Raw genomic sequence first — 26,269 nt, 5'->3', positions numbered from 1 at the left:
TAATCTTTAAGGATCAACATAGACAGTGAACATTCCGTCTCCAATAACATCGTAATATTATTTTTTAATCATAAACAATAATTTTCCTACTCTTCGTCGAACATTAACTAACGATGAAATATTTAATTTCATCTGCTTGATTTTATACAGCGCGCAATGTATATGTACATGTTCCTATGGTAAATGTATTATCTTCCGCAACTTTAATTGAAATTGATACCATCAAGCAAGAATTGGTTTCAAATTTTACCAGTATAATTATGACAGTCGTATCTCGTTACAGTGCTAACGAAATTTCAAAATATTTCGTGTAGGACAGTACGGTACAATACATACAAATATTCTCTGATAACTGTACAAATACTTACAACGTACAATTACAATAATTTAGAAGTGTGCCAATACTTATACACGATAATGTAACTATAAAAAGGCCCTTTATTGATACAATGCCTCGACGATTTTCAATAATGCATCCGCGCTGACCCGAGGTTTCTGTTCAAAGGCTTTAAGGATAAAGTGACGCGTAAAACTCTCGTATGCACTGGAAAGATGCGTTTGAATGTAGATTGAAATGTCTGTTTCGGTCTGTTGCGTATTTATCGCCGCGTAACACAGCTTTTACGGCGTTTGTGGCGTATGACGAGAGAAAAATGCTCGCGAAGATTCGCGAGAAATAAGATTTTTACAGTGTACACACTTGCAATCGAGGTACACGTCGCATCTCGAGATCGATTTCGTGTCGTGAACTACCGTTTCCAACCGGAGGAACAGTCAGGAGTGTAGATTTATGGTCGTGGTACAACCTTTTACTTTCTAAAGAGAAATTTAGCGAAAAATCTTCTACTTTCAACCTTTTCGACCCTTGAACTTTCAAAGGTTCTACGTACAGGCGAGTATTGTGAGAGATGCATTATTCTTTTGCACTTAGCAAGCACTTTCATGATATCTCTTTCTATCAGTTCTAAATAATTAAAGCTGGAATTTTCATAAGAAAAAATTATATGTTTCTTGTGTATATATCATATAAAATGTTTATAAAATAAAAAATAAATAATAAAAAATAAATGTTTGTCATCTATACATATACATTTATATCAGATTGTTGAAACGATTCAGAATAGGAATGCACCTCTATCATTCGAAATATATTCTAATTGAAAAATTGTGAAACTTCTTTATAAGATAAAATGTTCTATGAATTTGTTGTTGAAAAAATCAAAATAGCTGCTGACTGCCTGAGTTTCTATTATCATGCTCGTATCTTTAATGTTTGATTTATTTCCAGATGTAATATTTAAACTGCCGATCATAGAAGACTAGTTGAATAAGATCAAGCTATTCGATATCGATTCGTCATTAATAATTTTTATCTTCTGTAGTATAACCGCACCGCTTAGCAAGTCAAATATACATAAGTTGAACACGCGAGAAACCGAGTGAAATTGGTATATTCGAAACGGTGAATAAAGAGTTTATTTCACAAGTTACGATACGAGTGTAACACGTGCGTTGTGTATAAAATAAATTTCTATTTATCAAGTAATCAAGTTTCTAACACCTTATGCGTTTTAGAAAGAACATTACTAGTATGAGCACAGGTAATATGACGTAAAAACGAGATATAGCAAATGATTCCACCGTAGCAGAACTGAATCGTGCTGATGAATTATTAATTTTTTTATCGAATAAAGATGAAACGCCTCCTCGTTTTGTTTTACATTTTCCGGAAAATTTATAACAGCAGCATATGCTCTGCGTTCGACGTGCGATCCTCGTCATCGCTTGATTTTAACTACGTACTCCATAAAGGACTTTCGAAAAGATACCCCGCGATTAACAGGTTAAATAATCGCACATACCATGATATAAAAGCTCACAAAGAATAACATTTGTAATTATTATTTTTCTCTGCATTTCAATTTACGCAACTGATTTGCATCGCTTCTAGGTAATCGATATTTATCGATAATAGTTGTTTATTTATTGTGAATTTGTCCGTTACGACCAATATACGTAACGCTTCTATAATGTCACATAAAATGTAATGCCAAGAGTGGAATAAACTTGTCATACAATCTAATGAAATTAATTCTTTTCGCATGGTCTCAAGGGACACGGGTACAGATACTAAAGCCAAGAAAATTGGACGATTCAACTGCGGGTTTCGAGAAGTGGAAATTTATGTCTGTGGCGTCATGGGGTGAGGACCCACGTGGCAGCTGGTTTCTAGACATTCTCGACGAGGTAAATCATCATAAAAAAAAAAGAAAAAAGAGAAAAGAGAACATTTCCTATTAACCTGACAAAGTTACAATTTCTTCCCCATTGAGTAACAACGAATGGGATTTTCAATTGAGTGGAACCTGTATATATGTACTGTATATATGTATATATGTATTCGCATCTCAACAGATCGGACCAAAAGAGAATAACGGCACGATAGAAACGTTTACGCTGGTTTTACATGGGACCAGAAAAATGCCAGAATACCGAAAAAATGGGCCACGAATTTATAACCAGGACTACAATCGAATGCAAAACATAGTAAGTATTATAGAATTTATCGGTCTTTCAATGAATTGTAAACGTGCTGTGTGCTCCTCCCTAATATTTTTTACATTTTACATAAAAAATGTACGTGTACATTTGTCACAGAACGAGGATCAATCATCTACGTTCAAAAAGAAGCTGGGATTACTCATGCAAGAGACAAACGATATCTATGAAAAAGAATGGTTGGAGTTTTTGTGAATATAAATTCTCCGACGAATTAAATTGCCCTGTATTGTGCGCCAACGAAAATACAATATCCGGTTGAATAAAAATAATAAAAATAATAAAAATCGATATACGTATATACCTAAGAATCTTTCGAATCTCAATTCGTTCAATTTCGTTTCCATATTATCTACATCTTTTATATTGGCTTAATCTATTATTTTTATATTATCTTCATATTATCTTATTCTTCTATTCTCATACCTTTATATTATTTTATTATATTAAAATCGACCTCTCGTATCACTGAACGAAAATAATTGATAACACAAAAGCAATTAACAGATGATTACGATACAAACAGAATTGTAAAAGAGGCTACATTTTCTAGCAACTTGGCTCAAACGGATCTACTATTTCCCTTTTCAAAGGAAAATAGATTAGAAGAAGTCGCATTAACTTAATTAATAATTTAATTTAATTAATTTTTAGCAAGCACAAAGCTCTTTATTGTCGACGAGTAGTACACTCAAATTCCATTTTCTGTGCAAATGTCTCGCTGTTATGACATACGGAGAATTTTAGTGTGCAAGTTTTCCTTATTCCATACATCCACTGTACCTAACGTCTTTGTGGTGACTTCCAACTATATCCTGCAGTCGCGAAATTCTAGAAGGCGACTTTAGCGTCAGGGGACTCTGTACTTTACGATGAATTAACATTCACAATCCTCCTGAAAACCTTCATCGTCTTCAAGTCCCAGCAGGATTTCTCAGTAGTATGTCAAACATTTAAGATTTGCTGAAATAACTCACGGTTATAATCCAAGAAATTACTGAAAGCTTCTGTTTAATTTAAAAAGTGGGCAGTATTTTTATATTTCTTTTAGCAAGTTCTTTTATTTTTTACACTTCTATGTTTCTCCATTCCCGTATTTTATATTTGTGTAGGGATTTCCATATTTTTATATTCTTACGTTTCTTTTTTCCTTCTAACAATTTTCCTGTCTGGAATGAAAATATTACAAAAAGTTCCAAATTCTCACTCTTTGAATATTTTTGATAATAGACAAAATTGACGAAAAAATTAAAAATATTACAGCTTGAAATTTACTTGTCACAACATTTTCATTGGCTACGTAAGGGTCAAACGTAGATTTACTCGTTTGGAAGTATTCCTAACTCTTCAATGGCACCTTTTTGGAAGGATATTATTACTTGGTTCATGGCAGCTGGATGAAGAGTAAGGAAAAAGTATTTAAGACATCGTGGAACACATCTTAAATAGAACGTGACCGAGTTCGGATATTCTTTCTCCTCTCGAGTAATGAAATGTCTTAAAATTCGTTCCTCTCTAAACGAGCTTTGATAGTTCTACGAAAGTGTCGCTGTGCTTAAATGCCGTGTTACGAGGAACATAAATTCTTTATACGTACATAAATACCAGCACACTCTCTACAATTGATCTAAATAGATGGCGATATTCATTCTGAGAATTTTAATAAAAGAATCAGAAAATTCGATGAAGAATTTCTTTTAATCTTCGTAAAGTTCTTTCAATCGTCTCACTCGTCAATCATTTATATTAAATGCCTCCGTGTATAAATTATCAAAGAATAATAAGTATAATGAAAAACATGGCAATACAAATATCAAAATCGGTTGAAAAAGTGATTGAAAAAAATGTATATACGTAAGAAAAGAATTAAATTCTATTATTTTTCAATGGAATTTTTATCATAATATAAATAAGTAGTCTAATACTTGTGGATAATATTAACGAGTAAAACGAATGACAATTCTATCCAAAATCATACTTTATCACCCTTTAACATTCACATACACGTAATCGTCAGAAATACAATCTTCGCAGGAGTTCATTCCTCGCGGTCATAAATCATATCGTAATGCAAAAATGCGACTTATGTAAAATCGTAGGAATATTTTGAAGTAATGCATACCCAAGAAAACATTTGTGGTGGAATATGGTGGAAGCTATTAGCGTGGCTCGCTAGCTATTTCATCCTTTGAGAGTAAACCCAGATGAAATGTTAGAGGAAACACGTCCGTTTCGCATTTTTCAGCTACGAGGCATAATTTGCACGTGTCATTGTAATTTTCCGCCAGCATGAAGAAACGAGCAACGAGCTCGTTTCATCCCTTCGTTTCTGATTGAAAACTCACGCTCCGGATCAAAGGAAAAATGTGTCGGTTGCGCATGATATTTGTGAAATTCACTTTTCTATTTCAACTCAGGAAGACGGATAGCTGTTTGTCTCGTGTTCAGAAATTTAATTTTCGCTAGAACGATGGGTGGAATAACAATAATGCAGGCAACGACGAGGCACACATTGTGAGCCAGTTTTGCGTGTTTTATTTTTGATTATGAAGCAAATACGCGTTCCACTGGCGGACGAGACAATGAGAAACGGTTGTAACAGGGGAAAACAATATCGGTGGATGAAAGCCGGGAATCAATCGATCTACAACGGAAAATACAGTTCTTCATGGAGAATTTAATTAAAACACGAATTAATCTGACCACTATGCAAAACGTGTTTCTGGTTATTAAAAGCCGTTTGCTTTATCGATTGACACGATATTACCGCGAATTAATCGTACGTATATTGATATTATAATTGACGAACAAAAATTACAATGCAAATGAAAATCACGATACAAATAAACTGATAATTAATATCAAAAAATGTAGAAAGTATGTACGGCAGTGATTTTAGTAAAAACTGAACGACATCGAGCGTGGAATTAGTCCAGGAATTATAAATTCGATTAAAAGGAGCTTTCACCGAAAGAAAATCCGTTTTTATCGTGTTTATCCGGAACTCCAAAGAAAGAGTTCCCGATCGATGTATAAATAATTACACTTTCTAAATGGCCGTGAAGGTGGCAACGTGGAAGTTGTATCAGAGAAATGGTACAAAAGCGAACAACTACTTTAAAGTAGCTTTCTGTATTCAGAGCACACGAATGAATTATAAATCAAAACTGTCGCGCTTTATAAATTTCATTCTTTCCTCTCTGAAAAAGAATACTTAACTCTAAATTTAACTTAACGCTAATATTGATATTTCACTTTAGAATCTTCGAAATGGACTGCAATTCCACTCGTGTTAAAAATATTATGTTTAAGCAGAAAAAAAGTCTTAAAAAAAAATCACTGCCCATTTTTCAAACAGTACAAAGGACACTGGCGAAAGAATAGGGAGAACTAGCTAGGTGAAAGAAACATAAAGAAGGAACAACAAAGCTCTCGAAATTCGACTTACTGCGAGCGCCTATCATAGTGGTTGCAACCACCACGTAGCTGCGCTGCCGTCGACCTGATAATGGGGTGAGTTGGGGGTGAGACGGGAACTATTCGGCCAGTAGCATGCCGCCCTTCGTGCTATAAACATCGTGCAGCTTACTTGAAACGAAACGTCGATGGTATCTATCCACTGCATTTGACTTCTTCAACCGCTGTTTCAACATCTGCAATCATAATACAACGACGTCATCAGCAACACACTTCACAGAGTGAAACCGCGTGAGTAAATTCTTTTAGTTATTAACGACTTTATCTAATTATAAATGCAAACATGAGTTAAATACAGTTCGTACGAGGAAATGCAAGAAACGCGGTAAGAGGGTGTGTTAATCGTACGAGCATTGCCTTCCACCGCAATTAGACAATGATAAAGGGCGTGACGATGCGAATGAAGCTGCCTGAATGCTGCATCCGCATAGTGTCTTCCTGAGCACAGACGCGAGTTCCGCACTATTCATTTAACATGCTGACTCTTTGGCGAGTGGCCGCCGCGATTTCGAACTTCCACGCAATACCGCCACGCACCTATTCGAGCTTATGCGAAAGAATTCATTGCATTCTTCGTGTTTTCATGTACGACGAGCGCTATAGAAAGCTTTTCTCAAGCTTTTCCAATATTTTGATGTACAAAAGAATGGAGACGAGGGAAAACTGAATTACGTCGAATAAATCTATCGTTTAGGGTAATAATAATAAATAAATTGAGGATCTGTATGTATTTCCGGAAATTATGTTTGAAAAATATTTTGAAATATATGTGGTGGTAAGCAGCAAGGAAAACTTAATCGGGTGAATTACATGGTTTTGGGTAATAATAAATAAATGTTTGCCCATTTATTCGAAGAAAAGTGTTGCAGTGCAGAAATAAATATAATTGGAGTAGACCACGTATCTGATTCTATCGGGGAACAAGTAGTTCATGTCGTTGGAGTTTACCTAGTAGAAGTTCACAGATCCTTCGTACTATGTGTGACATTTCACCTGTCTAATAGAAGTTCGCGTTTAGATAAGTAGAGTCAATAAGTAGAAGTTCGTTTAATCTGGAACTAGTTAAAATTTTGTTCCAATAAATAGCATTCAAATACTATTATCTTCTGCATATTCAAACAAATTTATGGAATATCTTTGGAAAAATATTTCGAAATACGAAAGAGTATAAATAATCGAGAAAATAGAATTAGGTCGAGTGGATGGATTACGCATTTATTGGAAATTTAGAGCAACAGAAATGTAAACAATACGCAATCCACGAAAATATAAAAAACATCAAAAATGTAATACTCGCGAATATAACAGAACTCTGGTTACATTTCGTTTCTACAATTGTATTAATAAAATATGAATTTGTAGGAATATTCGCAGTCTAACAATTGCAAACGTCAATCTTATTACTGCATATTAACATTTAAAAATTTATGTATTCTATTATATATAATCTCTTTTTCTAATTTACTCTCAATTTTGTGATGCAAATACATCTCGTTAAAAATAACCGAGTATCTGGATATTTTTAAACGATACATAAAATATAGTGAACCAACAATATCTGTTTTTTATGCAAACAACAAAGCAAATTGTTTATCTATATAATTTTTCTTTTCTTTATCTATATAATCTATTCTTTATCTATATATCTATATAGATTTCTTTATCTATATAAAAATATGAATTTGCATAAATGAATTCGCAGATTAATAATAAATATTTAACAATTGTTGCAGTCAGTATACTATTTAATAGTATTTTATATCATAAGATAGTTAGCGCAGATAGGTTAAACCAAAGAAAGTTACTTTCTCGATGCAAGTAACTTCTTGCATGTAGGGCGAACTTTCCCCTCAACAGGTCGGTTATACTCCAGGAAAAAAAATCATTAAACCCCTGGGTAATCATTGCGTGACCAATACAATAGTTGTGTGGCGGAGTTTATCTTACCCTTGCGTTTCACTCGCGCACATTCATCTAGTGTAATTAATGAAATACACGATTATTTGATAACTTTGTTGTATCAACGACGTTTACTTTTCTTTTTTTAACTTTTTAATTATGCTCCCTAAAGGGTATTTGACTTTTTCTTGCGCATGAGAGGAAAAATTCTTTACGTAAATAAAAATTTTTTACGAACAAGGAAATGGGGATGAGAACAAAAGAGGCGTACGAAGTGCAGTTAAGCTTTAAAAGGGATAGATTTAAAGATCAATCCCTAGGTAGACGTTGCTCCTTGTGTTTAATTTATTTCCAGACATCATATGGCCGTGGACAATTTTTTAATACAAACTGTTTATTCAAAATTTAAGAAAATGATGAACGTGATACCTTTTTGTCAACCATTACAGCAGTGAAAATAACAAAGAAGTGAATGTTAACTTTGGGATCATCTTCGTGTTTCATTTAACGACACATCCAACAGATGTGTAGCTAGAAGATAGTATAAAAGGAAAAAAGCTGATGGTTCATATACTTCTCCATCTTGTGTCCTTAGGGAAAATATATTACTGCCATGAATCGTTCTCCGTGAAACATTTTCAGCTCACACTACAAAGAATTCAAACGTATTTTTTCCTTAACAAGTAACATTTTCATGACGCTCCAAGATTACTTTAGATTTAATCTTAATTACAATTGCGCTCAATTAAATATACTGTTTTTTAACTTTTATATTCCAATCTTATTCTTGTTCGAACAAGCAGAAACGTTTAGTAATAGAAACTGAAAGAAAAATTCAAAATTCTTATTATTTTCTTCAAATTTAAAAAACAACAGAAAAACACGATTGTGAAAAAAATGGCCTAAAGAATGCGGCAGCGTTGAAGAACGATAAATAATGATAGTAGTAGTAATAGTAAAGAAGAAAATAACGCATATGAATTGTAATATGAAAAAATTCCAACATGGAACAGATAGTGAGTAGTAAATTATACGAATGATGTTTATTGCTCGTGTTAGCGAGCCTAAGAGAGTGTGGCAGGGAAATGAAAGCAGCAGCCCAGAAAAAGTTCTCTGAGTGATTTTCTTCGTTTCGAGTTTCGAGTTTCCAGCGTGGCTCATTGAATGCTCATTGAATCCGTGAAACGCATGTGCATCGATGGCTATTCAATGCTAGCCCGAATTCCACCATCTGGGTTAATAGCGGTCGCTTTTCGCATATCAAGTAGCATCGATTACTTAACGCGTTATTAACTAACCTCACCAAGAGAAACCCTAAATAATCCGTCGAAATGATTCCTCGGAGAGAAAAATACGAGAAACCGTTTAACACCGATGGTTTCACTATCAGACATCAGCGCGCTTAAAATAACTCGTTCTTATTTCAACGAACATGAATATTAAAGTTATTCGTGGAAACGTCAAAACCGAGTAAAAATTAGAGTCAGAGAATGAAATAAATGTATACAGCTCGAAACGAAAACAAATGGAAAGGGTGAATCGAATCGAAATATTTATGAAAAAAATTTGCTACGTTAGGAACATGCGAATAAATTCGTTCTAGAGCGAGATATTATTTCAAAAAATACGAATCGATCCGTGGAAATGTCAGAAACAACTAAAAATTTTATCGAAGAAGCGGAACAAATTTATACAGTTTGGCACAAAAACGAATCAAGAGGATAAATTGGATCGAACAGTTTATTAAAAAAACTAGCCGTATGAAAATCACGCGAATTAAACTCGTTCTAAACCGAGTTTTGGCTTGAAATCACGTGAGTTTCTCCGCGCAACGAAATATTTTCCGAGAAAGAGGGATAAAATGCGTATTAGAGGCTGTGGTATCAGCGCGCGGGAGCAGATTATTGGAAACTTCAATCGATAATCGAAATGCAAGACATTTTTGTATCCGCGAATATATCACTGCACCGATATCAAACAGCTGGCTAGAAATACCTACATATCCTACCGCAAGTTCGGTTTAAATTATTGGCGAATCCGATGGAACTTACTTCCCCTCTCTCTCTCTCTCTCTCTTCCAGTTCAAGCTTTCTATCGAGAAACTTTGCTCTGCTCTTTCACTATGATAAGAGGTCGCTTTAACAGATGGTAATTAATCGCGTATGGAAGCAGGAAATTATCAGTTTTCCTTGATAGGACGATTATCATCCGGCATGACTATTGAAAACCATCGAGATTGAGAATAGTTTCATTTGAGAAATGGAAATTTTTGTCACGATTCGAGCCACTGAATACATCTTGCTCCTCCTTTCCTTCATATCTTTCTGCTATCTCTTTTTTATCTTTTTTTCCATTTTTTTCTAACGAATCCTGGATCGATACTCGTGCAAGGAACTAAAACAAGATCGAGTTCCAAGACACTTAGTTACCTAAACATGTTATTAACCGAGTTAAATTAACGTAGCAAAGAAATGAATGTTATTTAATTCTTGAAAAATACTGTAGATTTATTCTGGTTACTCGACCAAGTTATTGTTAAAAATTAGAAAAATAACACAAGCGGGCTTGCATTTTTCTCCTTGTGATCTTCATCATCATAGCTCCATAGATGAACTCGCGCTGTTTCGGAATTCGTGGATTCGATTTTCGTAACGACGCCAATGGGGAAGCGCTTTGACTCGAAAAGATACAGATATTCTCTGTGTGATAGATAAATCCCGAGATAGCTACCGCGAGCGTAGCGATCGCTATGACGTCAACAGATAAAATCTGTTGCAAGTTAAAAATCAAAATTAGAATTAAAATAAAAAATTTGTTCATTAGGCATCGAGAACATTGTCCTCTGAAAAATAATAATGGAATAACACCACGAACTGGAAAGAAATCTCCGGTGGCCGTGTATATTTAGCGTGAGTGGATCTAGGTTGGAGGAGGAGCTTCTTGTTATTTTCAATTCAACGAACTTGTTAATTTCAATTACAAAGTACTGTGGCAAGTCCGGCGTGTCCAGAGCCTCCTTGAAAATCGATTTTATCACGGCACGTAATTACTCGCTCGTGAACCGCGCGAATCCCAAACTGAGCGTTAACAAGCCGCGGATAAAAGTAACCGGGAGACCAATGGAAAAATTGCGAACATGGGACAAAAAGAGCGTACAATTCGAGGATCGAGAGAATATTCACCTATTTGGAGTAAATCGCAAATGTTTCTCTTGTTCTCGGAAAAATCGAGACGGTGAACGCCGGAAAGCACATTCGAAAAACGAACGCCAGGGAAATGAAGAAGGATAGAGAATAACCTACAGGCCAGTTGTATTGTGTTTATTTTTAGCTTGTGACAAATAGCTCGTTGCGTGTGTCTGCAGGTAACATAGGCAACAAACTGCAGCAACAACGGTGAGATCGAAAATTCGACCAAATTTTTTATCAGTTCCAAACTGTTGGTACAGTGATTTACGAAAGTTTTCGAACAATTGTAAAAGCCTTTTCTGAATATGTTATACGAAATATTTCGAAATTTTATCACCGCTATAGCGAGATTCGACTATCACAATGATATTTGTGAAGCTCGGAACAAGTGCAAAAAGTATAAGTTACGAGGTATTATCGTTTGTCTGTTGCCTCCTGACTCTGCCGTTTCGACTGTAAATCTAGAATTGACAAAGAACTTGAAAAAAATGAAAGGGAAAATATATATTTTTTTCCATTATAAGGTATAGAATTTTTTAAACAACCAGAGATGGAAGATATTGAAGTTTAATTGCAATGGATAACAGTAAATTACAACCGAGGAACTTTTTGAAAAATGTAATGATCTTTGTATAAGTTTATTAAATCTCAATCTAAGTCTAAGTCTTTAATCTCGAAACAACAAAGTTTATATCAAACGTAGTTTCATCGATGACTTTTACCCTGTAATTCAAATTTTTATCGAAGTAGAAGGAACACAAGTTAATCCACAATACGATCAGAGTCCAGTAAGGGATTATCGTTGACGCGTAACAACCTACCGACGACCTTTATTTTTAGCACAAAAGCGGACGAAGTAACGTGCACTGGTCGTTTTACCGAAGGCGTCATCTCACAGTCAACCGTCATTCTTTATCCGTTGACCCGCACGTTCTCCACTTTTGTCGCCAACTGCACAGAAAGGAAAGCAAACAGAGGGGCCGGTTACCGCTAATTACTTGACTTCTCATCTTGCAGCCACGCGCTAAATAGCCGCCCTTTTCTTTACACAGCTTCATTGACCCGTCGGATAAGAAATGGGTAGAGCGCTTTTTGCTCATCTTTCTCGCATTTTTCCTCCTTTTTCGTATCGTCAGCGTTGAGTTCGTGGGGGCGTTTATCGATCGCTCCGCAAACATTTGTCATTTTTAATGAAAGATATTAGTGCAAATGTGTGACCTCACGTGGGATGTTACGGGATTTTACATTGGAAACACCGGTGTATATAATTACAACGTATTATCATTTTAAACTAATTTATTATTGAATCGATGCAAGACAGAAATCGCCTGAAGTTTCAAAATAAAGTAAACATCACTGATGTTATATTCTATAATGTATTAATGCAAATCTTTGCTGAAGCCATTTTGAAACGGCCTATTTAATATTTCAAACAACATTTAATCTGTAGGAAACAATAAAAAGAGAGGGAAGCGGAGTTATCGAAATTTCATTATGTTCGGGGAAACACTATATTATACATTGATCAATCAAAATATAATTACTACTACTAAAACTATAATTACCATTTCCATAATTGACGACATTGTATGAATCTATCAAAGTACGAAATATTTTGAAAACCTATAACTTCCTCTATAAAATTATGGCTAGGAAATCATTATTTACTTAATTCTCACGACAGTATTATCGGTGGTCTTGAATAGCTTGTCATTTATGTCCTAACGACATTAACGTCGTGGCTCGATAGGGATTACAAAACTGTGCCATCAGATTATCGTAACACCGCGCCGAGTCAAACGCGACGTGATAAACGCTCTTCATTCACTGCTGACAAAATTTACCAAAGGTTAAAAGCAGCGTAATTGATCGCCGGTGCTCTCAGTTGCATTAACAGGGAAATATCAACGATTTGCTCGAGCGATATATTCCCGCTCAAAAATTGTTCCCATCTTTGCTATTTTAATCTCAACTTTACTTTTCTGCCAAGGGAACAGATTAAAGTTGTTCTTGATACATGGAAAACGCTTTAAGATTTATCTGGGAAATACTAGCAAAACGTGAATAAGAAACTTGGTCGAAATCTCGAGCGTTGATCGTCAAGTAGAAACTGCCGTAATTAACCAGACGCGTCACATGGAACAACTAAATTGTATTTTATCTTCTTTTTTTATTTTTATCCCTTTTCCTGGCTATTTTTCAGCATTATTTATTTAATTTGCGGAATACAGCGAGAGGATAATTGGCGAAAAACGCGTATTCTCTTTCAATAAAAATTTGTCTATCAATTGTACAGCCAGCCGTTCAAATATTAATCTTTTTCCACGGCCTCGTTTGTCAACTATTAATCGAGCTAATATTAAAAACCTGTTAAATGAAAGTATATTGGAAATCGTATCATCAAAACCATGAGCTATGCTACAATATTTTATATTTAGAGACTCGTGTATTCCTTTACTGCCCAATCTTTCTAAAACTCGCTGCTCCATGAAATGTAATATTTCAGTTGAGTCAGCGAAAGCTGCAGTTAAGCTTGAAAAATATCCTAATTCTCAAAATTGCCTCTGCCGATACGTGCGTCCACAACGTTCCGTTTTATTCATTTATAGGTCAGTCGAAGGAACTTCGATGATTCCTATTAACGCTCGACTAGCAAAGATAATCGTAGAGGAATCGATGTCGCGATTAATTAGCTAATCGCGATATAATAGCATAATAGTATATTCTGCGAAAATAACGATTATCCTCCTACGTTGCGTTGCCATTAGTAATTTGAGTTAGCCAGGTTATTTCAAACTCGCGTCATTAACAACTAATGAGAGCATGGAGTTTAGGAAATGGAACATTCGTGGAATTGTAAAACGAAAATATCAATGATACGATTAAGCTTCATTAACCTTATACACGAAATATTATCCAATAGAACTATAGATAAACGCCGACTCCTATTTCAGGCGTCTAAATGCGATGGCAATAAATTAAAGATATACATAGTTAACGTTCGATTGAATTTCAACGATGTAACCGCCGAATACAGAGTCACGTTTGCAATGAGAATTATGTCAACCTTCAATATCATCATTCATTAGAATTCAATTGTCCAGTTCACTCGTATCTCGAATAACAAACGTATTATTTTTTAAAAATTTCTATTAAAGTTGAAATATAACAGAATTTAAATGGTGCAAGACACGCTTTTGCAATGAATATCATGAAGCCACTATTCGTCATAATCTGATTAACCAATCCAACCGTGTTCCAAGCAGCGAACAAGATAAAAAGAATTTTTTATTTCAGTGAAAATATTCTAAAAATTAAATTATGTAAACTCGTGTTTGCAATCAAAACTGTACTACAATCATCATTTATTTCAATCCAGATTGACCAGGCATCCTTTATTTGCAATAGACAACATCTCTCATTGCAAACAATTTTCTTTTCAATTTTGAAAAATTCTATTAAGATAGAAACGTTTCAGAAATTAAATCATGTTTGGTTAAAGAGTGCATTACATATTACCGTAGCAATTATGCAAAAATTGTTTGATCTGTGGAAGGAAGAAAGAGTGAGAGAGAAAGACAATGAGAATTACAGTAATCCAACTGGTCTTTCCAACCGATTGTGAATTTTCTCTGGAACAGCATCCACTCTTATTGCCACGTAACATTTTTTTAGACAGTGCAGCCCATCCCTGGCATTCTGCTCGCATTTCGTAATCATAAAAATATCAGAAGCGGAAAGAAGATTCTTATTAAAACTTTTCCAGCGCAATAAATTCGGTAACAAACAGTTGACAGAATTTCTCCGCGTATTCAACATTGTTGTCCGCATTTCATGAAGGTGTCGCAGATCAAACTCTCGGTTGGAGAATTTCATTTTTCTGGTCGCTTCTGCAATTCGTTAAACATTCCCCGCGAGTTATAGAACGCGACTAAAACACGATGGGAAGCGTTCTGTCGACGAAAAAAAAAAAAAAATAAATCGCGGAGAGTGCAAATAAAGAAGAAAGAAAAAAACTAGTTCGTAAAACACGTTGTGTTTTCATATATTTTCCCTGTTCGTATCCATGAAACTGACTCGATGGTGCCTCTCGCAGAAAATGTGAAACGGAACAAACAAACAACTGCGTTCGTCCGTGAGAGGAATGTTTTGTATTTACATATTTTGAAAGGGGGTTTCTCCTTTCTCATCTCGAGCCGTGATATACCTTCGCCTCTTGACGTCTGCAACACGAGAACCTTGCAGGCATTGATTTTACGAGATCCACCTGAGTGATTTTGAGAAAAATTACAGAATACAAGATACGTATCGCCAAACCGATAACATTGAAATGGTTACTTGTGAAAGGAAAAACATGTATAACCAATAAACGTGAGTGAAGCAGTTGTGAATCTTATAAATAAAGTATTTGCAGTTAGACTGACGACGACATGTACGCACGTTGCAGGATTTTGTATTTTCTTTTACATTATTCCACGCCTAAGATAGGGTTTTTAGTGGTTACTCGACCGGATCGATATCTACAACATCGTAACTTTTGATTTTGGTTGACGTGGGAGGATAATATTGTTATTAGGTTGATGAATAGAACATTAGAAAAACAGATCGATACGAGTTTCGTTGTGGCAACTTGTACATTCTAATTAAGCCGTGAGTGAAATCGACGAAGGAAAATTAGCGATGAAATTTTCATACGTTCCACTTCCACTTACTAACCGTCTATCTCTATGGCGTTACGTGTTTTAATTGTGATCTCGAACACCTGTTAGAGGACCATAGCTGTTCCATGAATACCGCTATTGAACCTCTTGCCAACGTCGTTTCGAAATTGAGCAACGGATTCCCCACATAATAACGACGTTAATTCGTGTATAGTGAGTGAGTCAAGTCACTGATGCAAATTAGTAAATACATACGCCATCCTTGGAATAGCATACTAAAGCGAAACCGCAAATATGCGTATAATTATTTCATTTGTGTTCGTCGAGCAGCCTGCCAGGCATGCGCCGAATTTCGATACAAATGGAAACTTTCAACTATTAATAACTGCAAGTTGGTCGAATTGCTTTCACTGTAGGATTCATGGATTAATAAATTCGTGGCATTATAATTAATAAAAGGTCAAAGTAGCATCAGAAAAAGTATGAACTCCAGGGCGAAATCAATAGAGTAATAACCGGAGGCGTTACACAAATCCGATGCAAATAAATTTTGCTAATGAACTGCATGATAAAATTGGAACGTGTACGAAAACTTTCGTTTGCATAACTTCACATTAAATATAAACGGGACTTGAAAAACTTGTTATTTCCGCCCCATTACGTAATTCCACGTAAAATGTTTTATAATTCATAGCCTGTTAGTGCAGGCTGGGAATAACGAGAAAACGAAGCACGTTCGTGTTCAATTTTAAATTTCAGATTTAATAAGTACACGGGATGAGAGCCAACATGTAGACCGAAGAGGGACGCGAGAAAATAACAAAACATGGTGGACAAAGAAGAAATGACGAAGACACCCTCGCCCCTGAATATCAACGAGGCGATCGAAGGGGAAGTGTTGAACCAAAAGACTGCTAGGAGTAAGTATCACAGAAAGGAGAATGCGATATCTTCAAGAAATTTTATTGTTCTCCCTAGTATTAACTCTTCATCCGATCTAAACTTGAAAGCAATAAATTCTCGTCTTTTTTATGTCATCGGTTTGAGTAAACGAACAAATTTCGAGAGATTACGATACAGCGTCTTTCATTGCTCTCAAGTCTGATATGAGAAATATTTTTTTTAAAAGATAAGATTTTTAGAAATCTCTTTGAAAGAAAGTTTTGGGATGTTCGAAAAGTTCGTAGCATGTTTATTATAATTTTTTATTAAATAATGAAATGTTCAAACGAATACTGCACTTTATTGAATACTAAAAAAGATTAAGGAAAAACCAAAGGCCAAAATTCAAATCAATCAATAAATTCAATAAAACCAATAAATCAATAAAACAGATACGTAAACAAAATATTAAATATTCTATGTAGAAACATGTAAAAGCTGTTGGAAGGAATTCTTTATCGAAGATGATGAAAAATATTTCAAGAGAAGATTCAAAAAGTTATAGATGGCAAAACATCTAATTCTAATGAAATCTTTTTTAATCTTTCGCTATAAATCTTCTGAACAATCTAATATAAAATAAAATGTACATAGAGGGTTTATTGTATCGTGCAAAAAAGATAAAAGGTTAGAAAGGTGAAAGTAGAATATTTAGTAGCGCAGGTTTCTAACTAACATTGTTTTTAATATTTATAATGAAAGAAGCTCATTGAAAATTTCTGTTTACCAGTACTTAAAAACGATCTCCTATTATACGAGGCTGTGATAAAAAATGAAGCGGACACCGTTCGCAAAGTGCTCAAAGAGCCCGTGGACGTCGATTCCAGGAACAATGTAAGTGGGAAAAAACAAGCTACATGATAAATCCAACAAATCTCAAACGGGAGAATATGAAAGCATTGAAAGAAATCCGCTACAATCGAATCACAGTTTACGTCGAATCAACTTCCTACACAAAAATCGAATTTCCCGGAATGGAGTCGAAAAATAGTACGGTTGCAAATAGAATTTTTCGTTTTGCGCTACTTCGTTAACATTAATGCTGTGCAAAACTCACTGCGCTGTCGAAAGCAGATAACATGATACGTTCGTGGTAATGGCGGAGATGTAAGTCGATGTAAGGACGCACGTCTGACTACATACGAGGCATTACTACTAGAGGCTCCATTAGCGAAGCATTAAGGATTCAATTAAGGAAATTTATCGTTTCCCCAATTTCGTCGTTGCTTTCGAACTATTTCAATCTTCTTGCATTTAATATTAATGCAATGAAATTTGAATTCGAATCAACCGTCTGACTGAGTACGAAATATTTCGCTTTGACGTGTTTACATATTTCTTCCTCGAGAGTTTACGTTGGTATTTGAACAGCACGCGACGAAGGAACGAACATCGCGTTCCCTACATGAAAATTAATTATATTTATCTTATGTCGTATTCAACGGAACTATTCGCATGAAAAGTGATCGGAAACAAAAATATTAGATTGTTTCAAAAGTTTCTTTCCTTTTACAAAATGTCGTGCATCTATTATTTTCTTATAAAATGAAATAAACTTTTGTGCCAATCTAATACAAGACGAGTCTCTAGTGACTAATAGCGGTAATTTAATATCGATTGAAACGCTAGAAACACGCACGATACGCGTATGTTTGCACTGGAAAATGATTGTTTAGTATGGTCGGGCGCCAATTCATTGGGCAGCATCCAGGGGGAACACGGAGATCATAGAGATGTTGATACAAGCGAAATGCGACATCGAGGCCAGAGACAAGGTAATATCGCAGTGAAAATATTATCATTCAGATATTTGCTTCAAATAAAATTGAACTAAACCGGGATAATTGTCAGAACAAATGAACAGACGACGATTCGAACGTTATTACGAGTGTTTCTCGTCGTTTCGTTCAAATGTTAATTATTTTACATGCACGCTTGCATTTTCTATATTTGAAGAGAATTTTATCGAATGTCAGAAAACCAGTGACTGGAATGTGAACAAATTTTATATAAAATTGACATAACGTAATTAAATTCCATTTGCCATGTTTCAAGTTCGGCATGCGTCCGTTACACATGGCTGCGCGATATGGACACAGGGACGCTGTTAAAATGTTAATCAACGCCGGAGCGAATGTGTCAGCGGTAAACAAGGTATATCGATAATTATACCGATAGATTGATACTAAATAAAAACATCGGAATCGAATCAATTTGAATCTTTCGAACCGACTGCAACTTCGTAAAAAAAGAAAATTTAAGTTGATATAAGTGTACGTCTACGATTTCATGCATCGTTCTCGTATAGGATCATAAATCGAGTCACGAACCTTTCTCGTAGAGTATTTCTTACGATAGAAGTTTTGAACGTGACCTTATCTTTCAATGAAAACCCTTCACTGTTCTCGGAAATTCTTAAAGAAACCGTTCAAGATTATTTCTAAAGGAGCTTTTCTTTTGGAACATGTTTCAGTTCGTTTGGTTCAATAACAATACGATCCGATAAAAGATTTATATGTTGGCGCTGCAACGAGGCCAACATTACGATGACGTTCATTTAGTAAAGTAGTATGCGTAACTACTACTCTGTTACAGAAGCAATATACTCTCTTAATGTGTGCTGCTCGGGGCAACAACGTTCGCGTCGTCGACTACCTTGCTGAGGCAGTGGAATCGTTGAACGGAGATGCAACAGACTGTACCGGTGCGACAGCTCTTCACCATGCAGCCTGTGCCGGTCACCCAAGTATGATAACCGCGCTTACCAATGTGCCAAGAATCGAGCTGAATGCTGTGGATAAAGTAAGAGCTATCGTATTTCGTTATTTTCTTTTGTAACCGAGAAAAATGTGAGTTGAGCTGGAAGAGAAGTCGATGATGCAGGTAATGGGAACTGTGATCTTTCAATAAAATAATAGATTTAATAGTTAAAAATTTCAAGCGCGTGAAAATTTGAAATTAGAAGATTGCTTCTCGTTACTTTGTGTTCTTTTCATTTTTGTTCTTTCTTGTTTCGTAACTGTGTACAGTTACGAAACAAGAGTTCAGCTTGAAAAGAAACCACTGGATTAAGGTGTATTTTTTAATACGCAAACTTTTAAATAAAAAAGTTTAGATTTAAAGTTCCAAATATTTGTAAATGTAAAATCTAAAGTTTCCGTTGCTTTTCGTAACTTTCCGTTATTCTCATTTTGTTACCTTGCATTACTTTAAATTTCATGAGCAAAAAGTACTTGCAACTTCTTTCTCAACTTCGTCCCCAGAATGACAGGTTATATACCCAGTTCCTCGAAAGCAGCTTATTCAATGTGTCGTAAGATATTAATCCACCCTAAATTGATAGGAGAATGTAAATATTTGCAGACGAACGGATGCAGAGGAGGCAAGAAACTTCAATTTATACGGAGACTAGTGCCCGTTTTCTCTCTTTACCTCTGTGTCTCTCGATTTAGATACTGCGAAACTAGGTCTCCGACATTAGCTATATTGCCTTCTTATCGCGAAGACAAGTGAAATCCCCGAAGGACAGAGTGCAACGTACAGCAGCATGAATCTAACTACAGTCCTTTGAGGGAATTTTATAGAACTTGCATCGTTTTGCTGATGCTTCCGGCTTTCCACTTCCAGCTATCGTACATTCGATCATGACGACTTATCCGTGACCTTTCCCTCTATATGTATCTTCTTCTTTGAATGAAAACGTTTGATCTTTTCAGTATTCCGGAAAAATTGGAAAATTTGGATAGAAAACTGCGGGAATATTCAAACTTAAATAAACTCAATAATAATGATAACATTTTTCACAAAATATCATTTAATTCTTTCACAGCTGAATCTTTTCTTATTTGTAGAAAATATGTTTTTCCAGCTATTTGTACTAAAAATAAACTGCCCTCTGAGATGCACTAATTTTTATCCAGAACTAAATCACATAAGAAACTGGAAACTCTTCAAAACATAACAATGCGTGGCGAAGTTAACAATTTCGCGTTGATTTACAGAAAGGCCAGACGCCTATACATTGTGCCTGCGCGGAAGAACATCTAGAAGCCGTGGAAGTTTTAATAGGACTGGGAGCTAAGGTGGATGCTCAGGACAATGAAGGCAACACGTGCCTTCACGTGGCCACGAGAACGAGGCACACGGCTATAGCTCAATTGCTATTGAGAGCCGGGGCGAACACTGAATTAACCGACGAAGTAAATAACGTTTTAACTTCGTTATCATCTTACTAATCAACGAACGTACTCGATCGTTCCTTTTATAGATGGGCTTTACTCCGCTTCACGTGGCTGCCAGTCAGGGTTGCAAAGGGATATTAGATTCGATGATTCACCATGGGGCAGCACTCAACAAACAATCCAAGGTATACTTAAGATACGTGTGATCGATATTTAATAATCATCCATCACCGGGAATCGGTTTGCAGCATGGAAACACGCCTTTGCATTTGGCCTGTCAAAACAACGAAGTAGAAACGGTCGAGATACTGATCAATAAAGGCGTCGATCTAAATTGCTTAAATTCGGTGCGTACGACAGTGTTCGTGGATGAAACGCATTTTTACACATTCGCTCGTGACACGATTCGATTCTATCTGTTCCAGAGATTACAATCGCCGATTCACATCGCCGCAGAAATGGGACACACGGATATTTGCGAACTGCTGCTAGCAGCAGGTGCGAATATCGAACAAAGGGAACAGGTAAATACCGATACTATTCGCTTTTGGTAGTTTCGTTCTTTATTTGCTTTTCCAAAATGATATAAATAGGTTCATGAAAAGATTCGAAAACTCGTAGATATTTTTTATGAATAGATCATGTATGTAGTAGGAAACATTTCAAAATTTTGTTAACGCTGTAATGAGACGCGACTGTCGTGACTATATTGGCATGGTTTAAATCCGATCTAAAAATGTACATTCAGTGTGTTACGACCGTTCGCGGAGAGACGCGGTCGCGAGGAAAACGCGTCAGCGAGAGGCGTAAATTCTCGCTACGATTCGGTGAATCGACGCCGCGAAGTAGTCGTTCCCCTGTTTCGGTTAAGATAAGAGGTGGTTAAATGAATATGACACAGTATAGTAAGTTATATTTCACCGTTTATTCCAACAACTTATAACGAAGGCAGTTACGCTGGTGCGTATGTACGAGATGAATGAGTGACTGATCTGCGGGTGTGTGTACCCGGTCGAAGGATGTTGACCGTTCGAAGGATGTAAAATCAGTGCCGTCCGGAGACGATGCTGTGGCGGAGGAAATCTAAGGATGGGTGTGTCTAGCGCACGGGACCATCGGATTTGTTGGTGCCGATTTTAGTTAAGAGAGTGAGGGAAATAGGCTTCGTTGTTAATTGGTTAAACGAAGGGTCTTAACCGCCCTCGAGAGAAAGTGGTTAGTGGGAGGAAAGTTGCATCATACGTAAGAAAAACTAACTTTCCCTTGTCAAGCTGTAGTAGACAATAGTCTTTAGAAATGCAGACGTGTGTTTGGTTTGAAGGACCTCTACTAGGAAATTCCTGAGATTTATGGAAGGTACTTGAGACTATTGAGGGTACGCAGTGAGTATCCGACGACATCTGGTTGCCATCTTGCCAGCGGTGTATGGCCTGGGCTAGGTAGAGTGTTACGCGACGTAACACAGTGGAAATATATATTTCGTAGAGAGCACAAAAGTATTTTTTTTTTTTTTTTATTTATTTGTTGAAATTACAATCAATTCTCGCGTTGAGAATTTTCAGTAATTTTTCTGGCGTGGCGCAGTGACATGGCTGTTTATTTACAATAAGTTAATACTTATTATAGATAGGTATAATTTATAAGTATTATAAGTAAGTGCATATGCTTAATTTGGATAATTAAATGAATCTAACGTTTAGATCTAGCGGGTAGTGCCTCTTCAGCCTGCGAATCTGGTCCGTCGTATCGAGTAGTCCAGTGATTAGGGGGTTTCGGTGTTTGTTGACTCTTTTGCTATATCTGTCGCTATATTTTGCTATTTCCTCTTTGACTGTAGGTATCTTGAGGTCGCGATGGATGGTTTCGTTGGTAACATACCAAGGTGCGTCTATTAAGGCTCTTAGCGTTTTCGATTGGAATCGTTGTAGTACAAAAGTATTTAAACGGACAATTAACCATTCTATTAACAATCTTCAACATTCAGTTACTCCATTTTTTACATGTATTACATGTTTAAGACGTTTGTTTATGGTATGCTAGTTTTTTGCTAAATACATGATTGCAGCGAATATTTCCTCTTTTCTATCTACGTTTTCAGATTTGTTTTAAATTGTACGAATATAACCATAACCGTCGTATCACGTTACAGAGCTGACAAAGTTTCAAAACGTTTTCTATAAACCATGTAATATTACATAAAAGCTTTCCACGGTAACTGTTGAAATATTCGTATATCTGACGTGAAATTACCGAAATAGCTGAAACTGGTACAACTGGTAAAATCAACGTTACGGTGGAAACTTAGTTGCACAAGTGTATCGCGGTTTTACTACCTGCAACCGCGAACGTAGTCCCGGACGTGTCGTAATGTACTCGACGTCCATTTCCATTTCCAAGCATTAAACTTCGTTTGTAAAATAATACCGGGGTTATTCCATCGGGAAAATTTCTCGCAACGGTGTGGCATGTCGACCCAACACAATCAATGTAGGCGTCTCTTTGTACCGAGTATGTTAACCCCGGTTTAACACGAATGTGACGAGCTAACATAGTCAACAAGGCTACCTTCCTTGAACAAAGTTTACACAGGCAGGGCAGCGTGCATGATATGCTTCAATTCGAGAGTACTCCAACTTGACATCGACACCGCTGTGGCATTTGTGAACTTAATAAAGTTAATAAAGTTAAAACGAAGTTGTCGGATGTTCACAGAGCGGCAGGACACCGCTTTACATCGCAGCAAGAGGCAGTTTCACGGCAATCGTCGACATGATAATTAAAACCGCGAGATTGGACTATCCCACACCGGTAGGTGGCTTAAACGTTCCATTAAGGTGACGTAAAATTTGCAGAATATTATGTTCCCTTGGTTTACAATTATTATTCAGTCGACGACCCGAGACTTTTGTGTTAACTCATTAAGAAGCGGTGTATTAACGTAGCACATCCTTTGCATATATTTTTCCAATTAATTTGCATCGTTGAATCTCGCTTCCTAATATCAACGAAGAGAGGAAACATTCCGACGATTCGTTTGGTATTTTCTTGCAACAAATTTTTCATTCGAATCTCACGATATTATGAAATTTAAAATGCGAAGTATTTCTATTCTTTTTTAAAATCATGGAAATTCTTATGTGTGATTCTGACAAACAATTCCAAGGATTCATTTAATATTTTTATCGTCGCTATCTCTTCTTCCATCTAGATCTTAGAATTTTATAAAGCTTCAGTCTAAAGTCTTGAAATGTCTCTATACTACTGTAATCTAGAAATTCTTCTTGTGTGTCTGATGTGTATAATAAAACATCTAAAGTATCTACCTTGATAAAACAATGCTACATTTTATCAACGTTCGTCAATAATGTTACGTTTACGTAATTTTTACACTTCAATTTGGTTCATGAAGAATAAACAACCTGTAGAAGGATCAAAGTTTACACGTACAGCAGACAAAGGTGACAGACAGCAATCTTTTTAGGAGGATTCAACATCCGACAAAGAAATTCGTGATCTAACGCCAGCTAGAAGAAGATGGCGAGAAGGATCGAGGGGTGGAAGCATTTCCAGTAACAATGGCGCCTTTTCGGAGCATATTCGATCGATTTTATGGAAGTTGGCATACAAACAATTAGGTCCCGAGGATTGGAAAAAATTGGCGTTGCATTGGGCGTTCACAAACGATCAGATTCGAGCAATCGAGCATCAATACACTGGTAAAATAATTATTTTATACATATTTTATAAGAGAAAATTTCAAATCGAAAACGCGAAGATTGCAAAGAGTCATCGAGGTATAAAGTTCATTTCTTAAAATAAGTAGTTCTCGAATGATAAAGACGATTAGATGATTTAACGATAAATTGTAATTTACAAAAATATTTTGATCCTCGATGTTGCCTCCGTAAACCGAGAACAGCCTTACGAAAAGGACGATAAAGCTCCTCTTATAGGTCCTTCGAGTTACAAGGAACACGGTTTCCGAATGTTGATGATCTGGGCGTCGGGATTGAATCCTGAAATCTCCATAGGGAAAGAGCTTTGCGACGCTTTGTTTGCAGTAGACAAAAAGTCTGTCGCTGGTAAGAGATTTATTACAAAATTACTAATATATTTATTTTGCAACGAAAAAAAAAAAAAACTATCGTGAAAATAATTATAGAATCCGTTCGTAAGCACATGGATCAAGAGAAAGACGGGAAAGAGAAAATGAACAAACAGCGATGTCATAAATGCTCGATCACTTAAAGATAATTGATGATCCTGCTTGAATGAGAAGAAAGTTACGAAGGACAGAAATTAGGAGAATTTGAAGGATCTTCGGTAGAAAATTTTAGCGATACTCACTATGTGGCATATCTGTAGAGACGCTGATCTTACCTTTTTTACAGTATGTTTCAATATAGAGGCGTGTATCATAGTGAAATTGTCGTTTAGCATTCGAAGATCAACGAAACGAAAATAAGTTCTGCGAATCAACGAAAGCTTTCGATATATCGCGAAATCTGATTTGAATCTTTCAAATGAAATGGAACAAATTCATATCATCGCGCAAATGTACAAATTTTCGAGTCTAGATATTTTAATGTTGATACTTTATATATATTTTTAGAAAATTGGAACAATTCAGCAGTGTTGTAACTTTCATTTTCATTTGTTAGTTAAAGAAATGATCGACGTCCGAAGCCGTCCTATTTCATTTTATCTTTTATTCGATATATTCATCCAGTTGTTCGAAAATCCTATTCCAAATTTCTACTGTAAATACGTCAGCGTAATACGTAAATACTTCTAGAATAAGTGCGAAAAAACAGAGAAATTATACAGGGCTTTCGATGTGATAAAAGAAATGCATAGAGAGTAGACGAAGGAAACTATCACGAAACTTTCAATCATTGTATAATTCGAGGAAGACAATCTACATATCTGAGTATTACGTACAATTAAATAAATGCCTGATTAATAGTCTATAGTAAACTATTTTTAAACCACTATACCCCGTCCAATTATGAAACAATATGTAGCAGAATTATCCATTAGAAAGAAAGAAAATCTGATTTATATTTCTCAACATTTCAAATATTGAAAACTAGAATTTCAATAATAACTTTAGAATTATAATTGAAATTCTAATTTTAGAAATAATAACTTTAAACATACAATTTCTTAATAATTTACGAAAGAAACTAAAATCCGTAATTTTATGCGATAGTTTCAGGCATCAATATCTCGGTATAATAAAATTCCGTGAAAATATACTGACAAAATTTCGATATTCCATAAATCTCCAAATAAAATATCTATAAAAATTAAAATATCTTACCTTAAATCGATCCTAATCCTTGAATTGTTGATCTTGAAA

At 35.7% G+C, this 26,269-nt stretch overlaps 2 protein-coding genes across 3 annotated transcripts in view; both read left to right on the top strand.

Annotated features, from left to right (window-relative positions):
- The window catches only part of LOC117216482 (neuroendocrine convertase 1-like), a 29,571-nt gene extending 26,717 nt beyond the window's left edge, over positions 1-2,854 (top strand). Inside the window, exons 13-15 of the mRNA XM_033463192.1 lie at positions 2,114-2,247; positions 2,416-2,547; positions 2,659-2,854. Of these exons, the coding sequence (XP_033319083.1) occupies positions 2,114-2,247; positions 2,416-2,547; positions 2,659-2,754 (362 nt within the window). The 3' untranslated portion in view covers positions 2,755-2,854. The remainder of the gene's footprint in view (positions 1-2,113; positions 2,248-2,415; positions 2,548-2,658) is intronic.
- Positions 2,855-6,097: 3,243 nt separating this feature from the next.
- LOC117216384 (ankyrin repeat and death domain-containing protein 1A-like) lies at positions 6,098-25,877 on the top strand. 2 transcript variants are annotated; one of them, XM_033463062.1, is made up of 14 exons: positions 6,098-6,267; positions 16,544-16,704; positions 17,457-17,560; positions 18,403-18,501; positions 18,782-18,880; positions 19,322-19,528; positions 20,728-20,925; positions 20,994-21,092; positions 21,156-21,254; positions 21,333-21,431; positions 23,620-23,715; positions 24,389-24,623; positions 24,861-24,989; positions 25,070-25,877. In XM_033463062.1, exons 2-14 carry the CDS (start codon positions 16,611-16,613, stop codon positions 25,153-25,155), a joined length of 1,644 nt encoding a protein of 547 aa, XP_033318953.1. In that variant the 5' UTR covers positions 6,098-6,267; positions 16,544-16,610; the 3' UTR covers positions 25,156-25,877. The 2 variants fall into 2 exon arrangements, with proteins under 2 accessions (XP_033318953.1, XP_033318951.1); XM_033463060.1 differs by having other exon boundaries at positions 24,849-24,989.
- The last annotated feature ends 392 nt before the right edge of the window (positions 25,878-26,269 follow it).

The sequence above is a fragment of the Bombus bifarius genome, unplaced genomic scaffold (genome assembly GCF_011952205.1).
Source record: "Bombus bifarius isolate JDL3187 unplaced genomic scaffold, Bbif_JDL3187 scf7180000010271, whole genome shotgun sequence".
Taxonomy (NCBI): domain Eukaryota; kingdom Metazoa; phylum Arthropoda; class Insecta; order Hymenoptera; family Apidae; genus Bombus; species Bombus bifarius.
This window is presented reverse-complemented; position numbering and strand designations above follow the sequence as displayed.

Excerpts from the sequence above, each read along its gene's own strand:
- LOC117216384 (XM_033463060.1), top strand. The coding sequence starts at position 16,611 with ATGGTGGACAAAGAAGAAATGACGAAGACACCCTCGCCCCTGAATATC. Across the intron at positions 17,561-18,402 it reads ACGTCGATTCCAGGAACAAT|TATGGTCGGGCGCCAATTCA; the intron begins GTAAGTGGGAAA and ends ATGATTGTTTAG. Across the intron at positions 21,093-21,155 it reads CACTCAACAAACAATCCAAG|CATGGAAACACGCCTTTGCA; the intron begins GTATACTTAAGA and ends ATCGGTTTGCAG.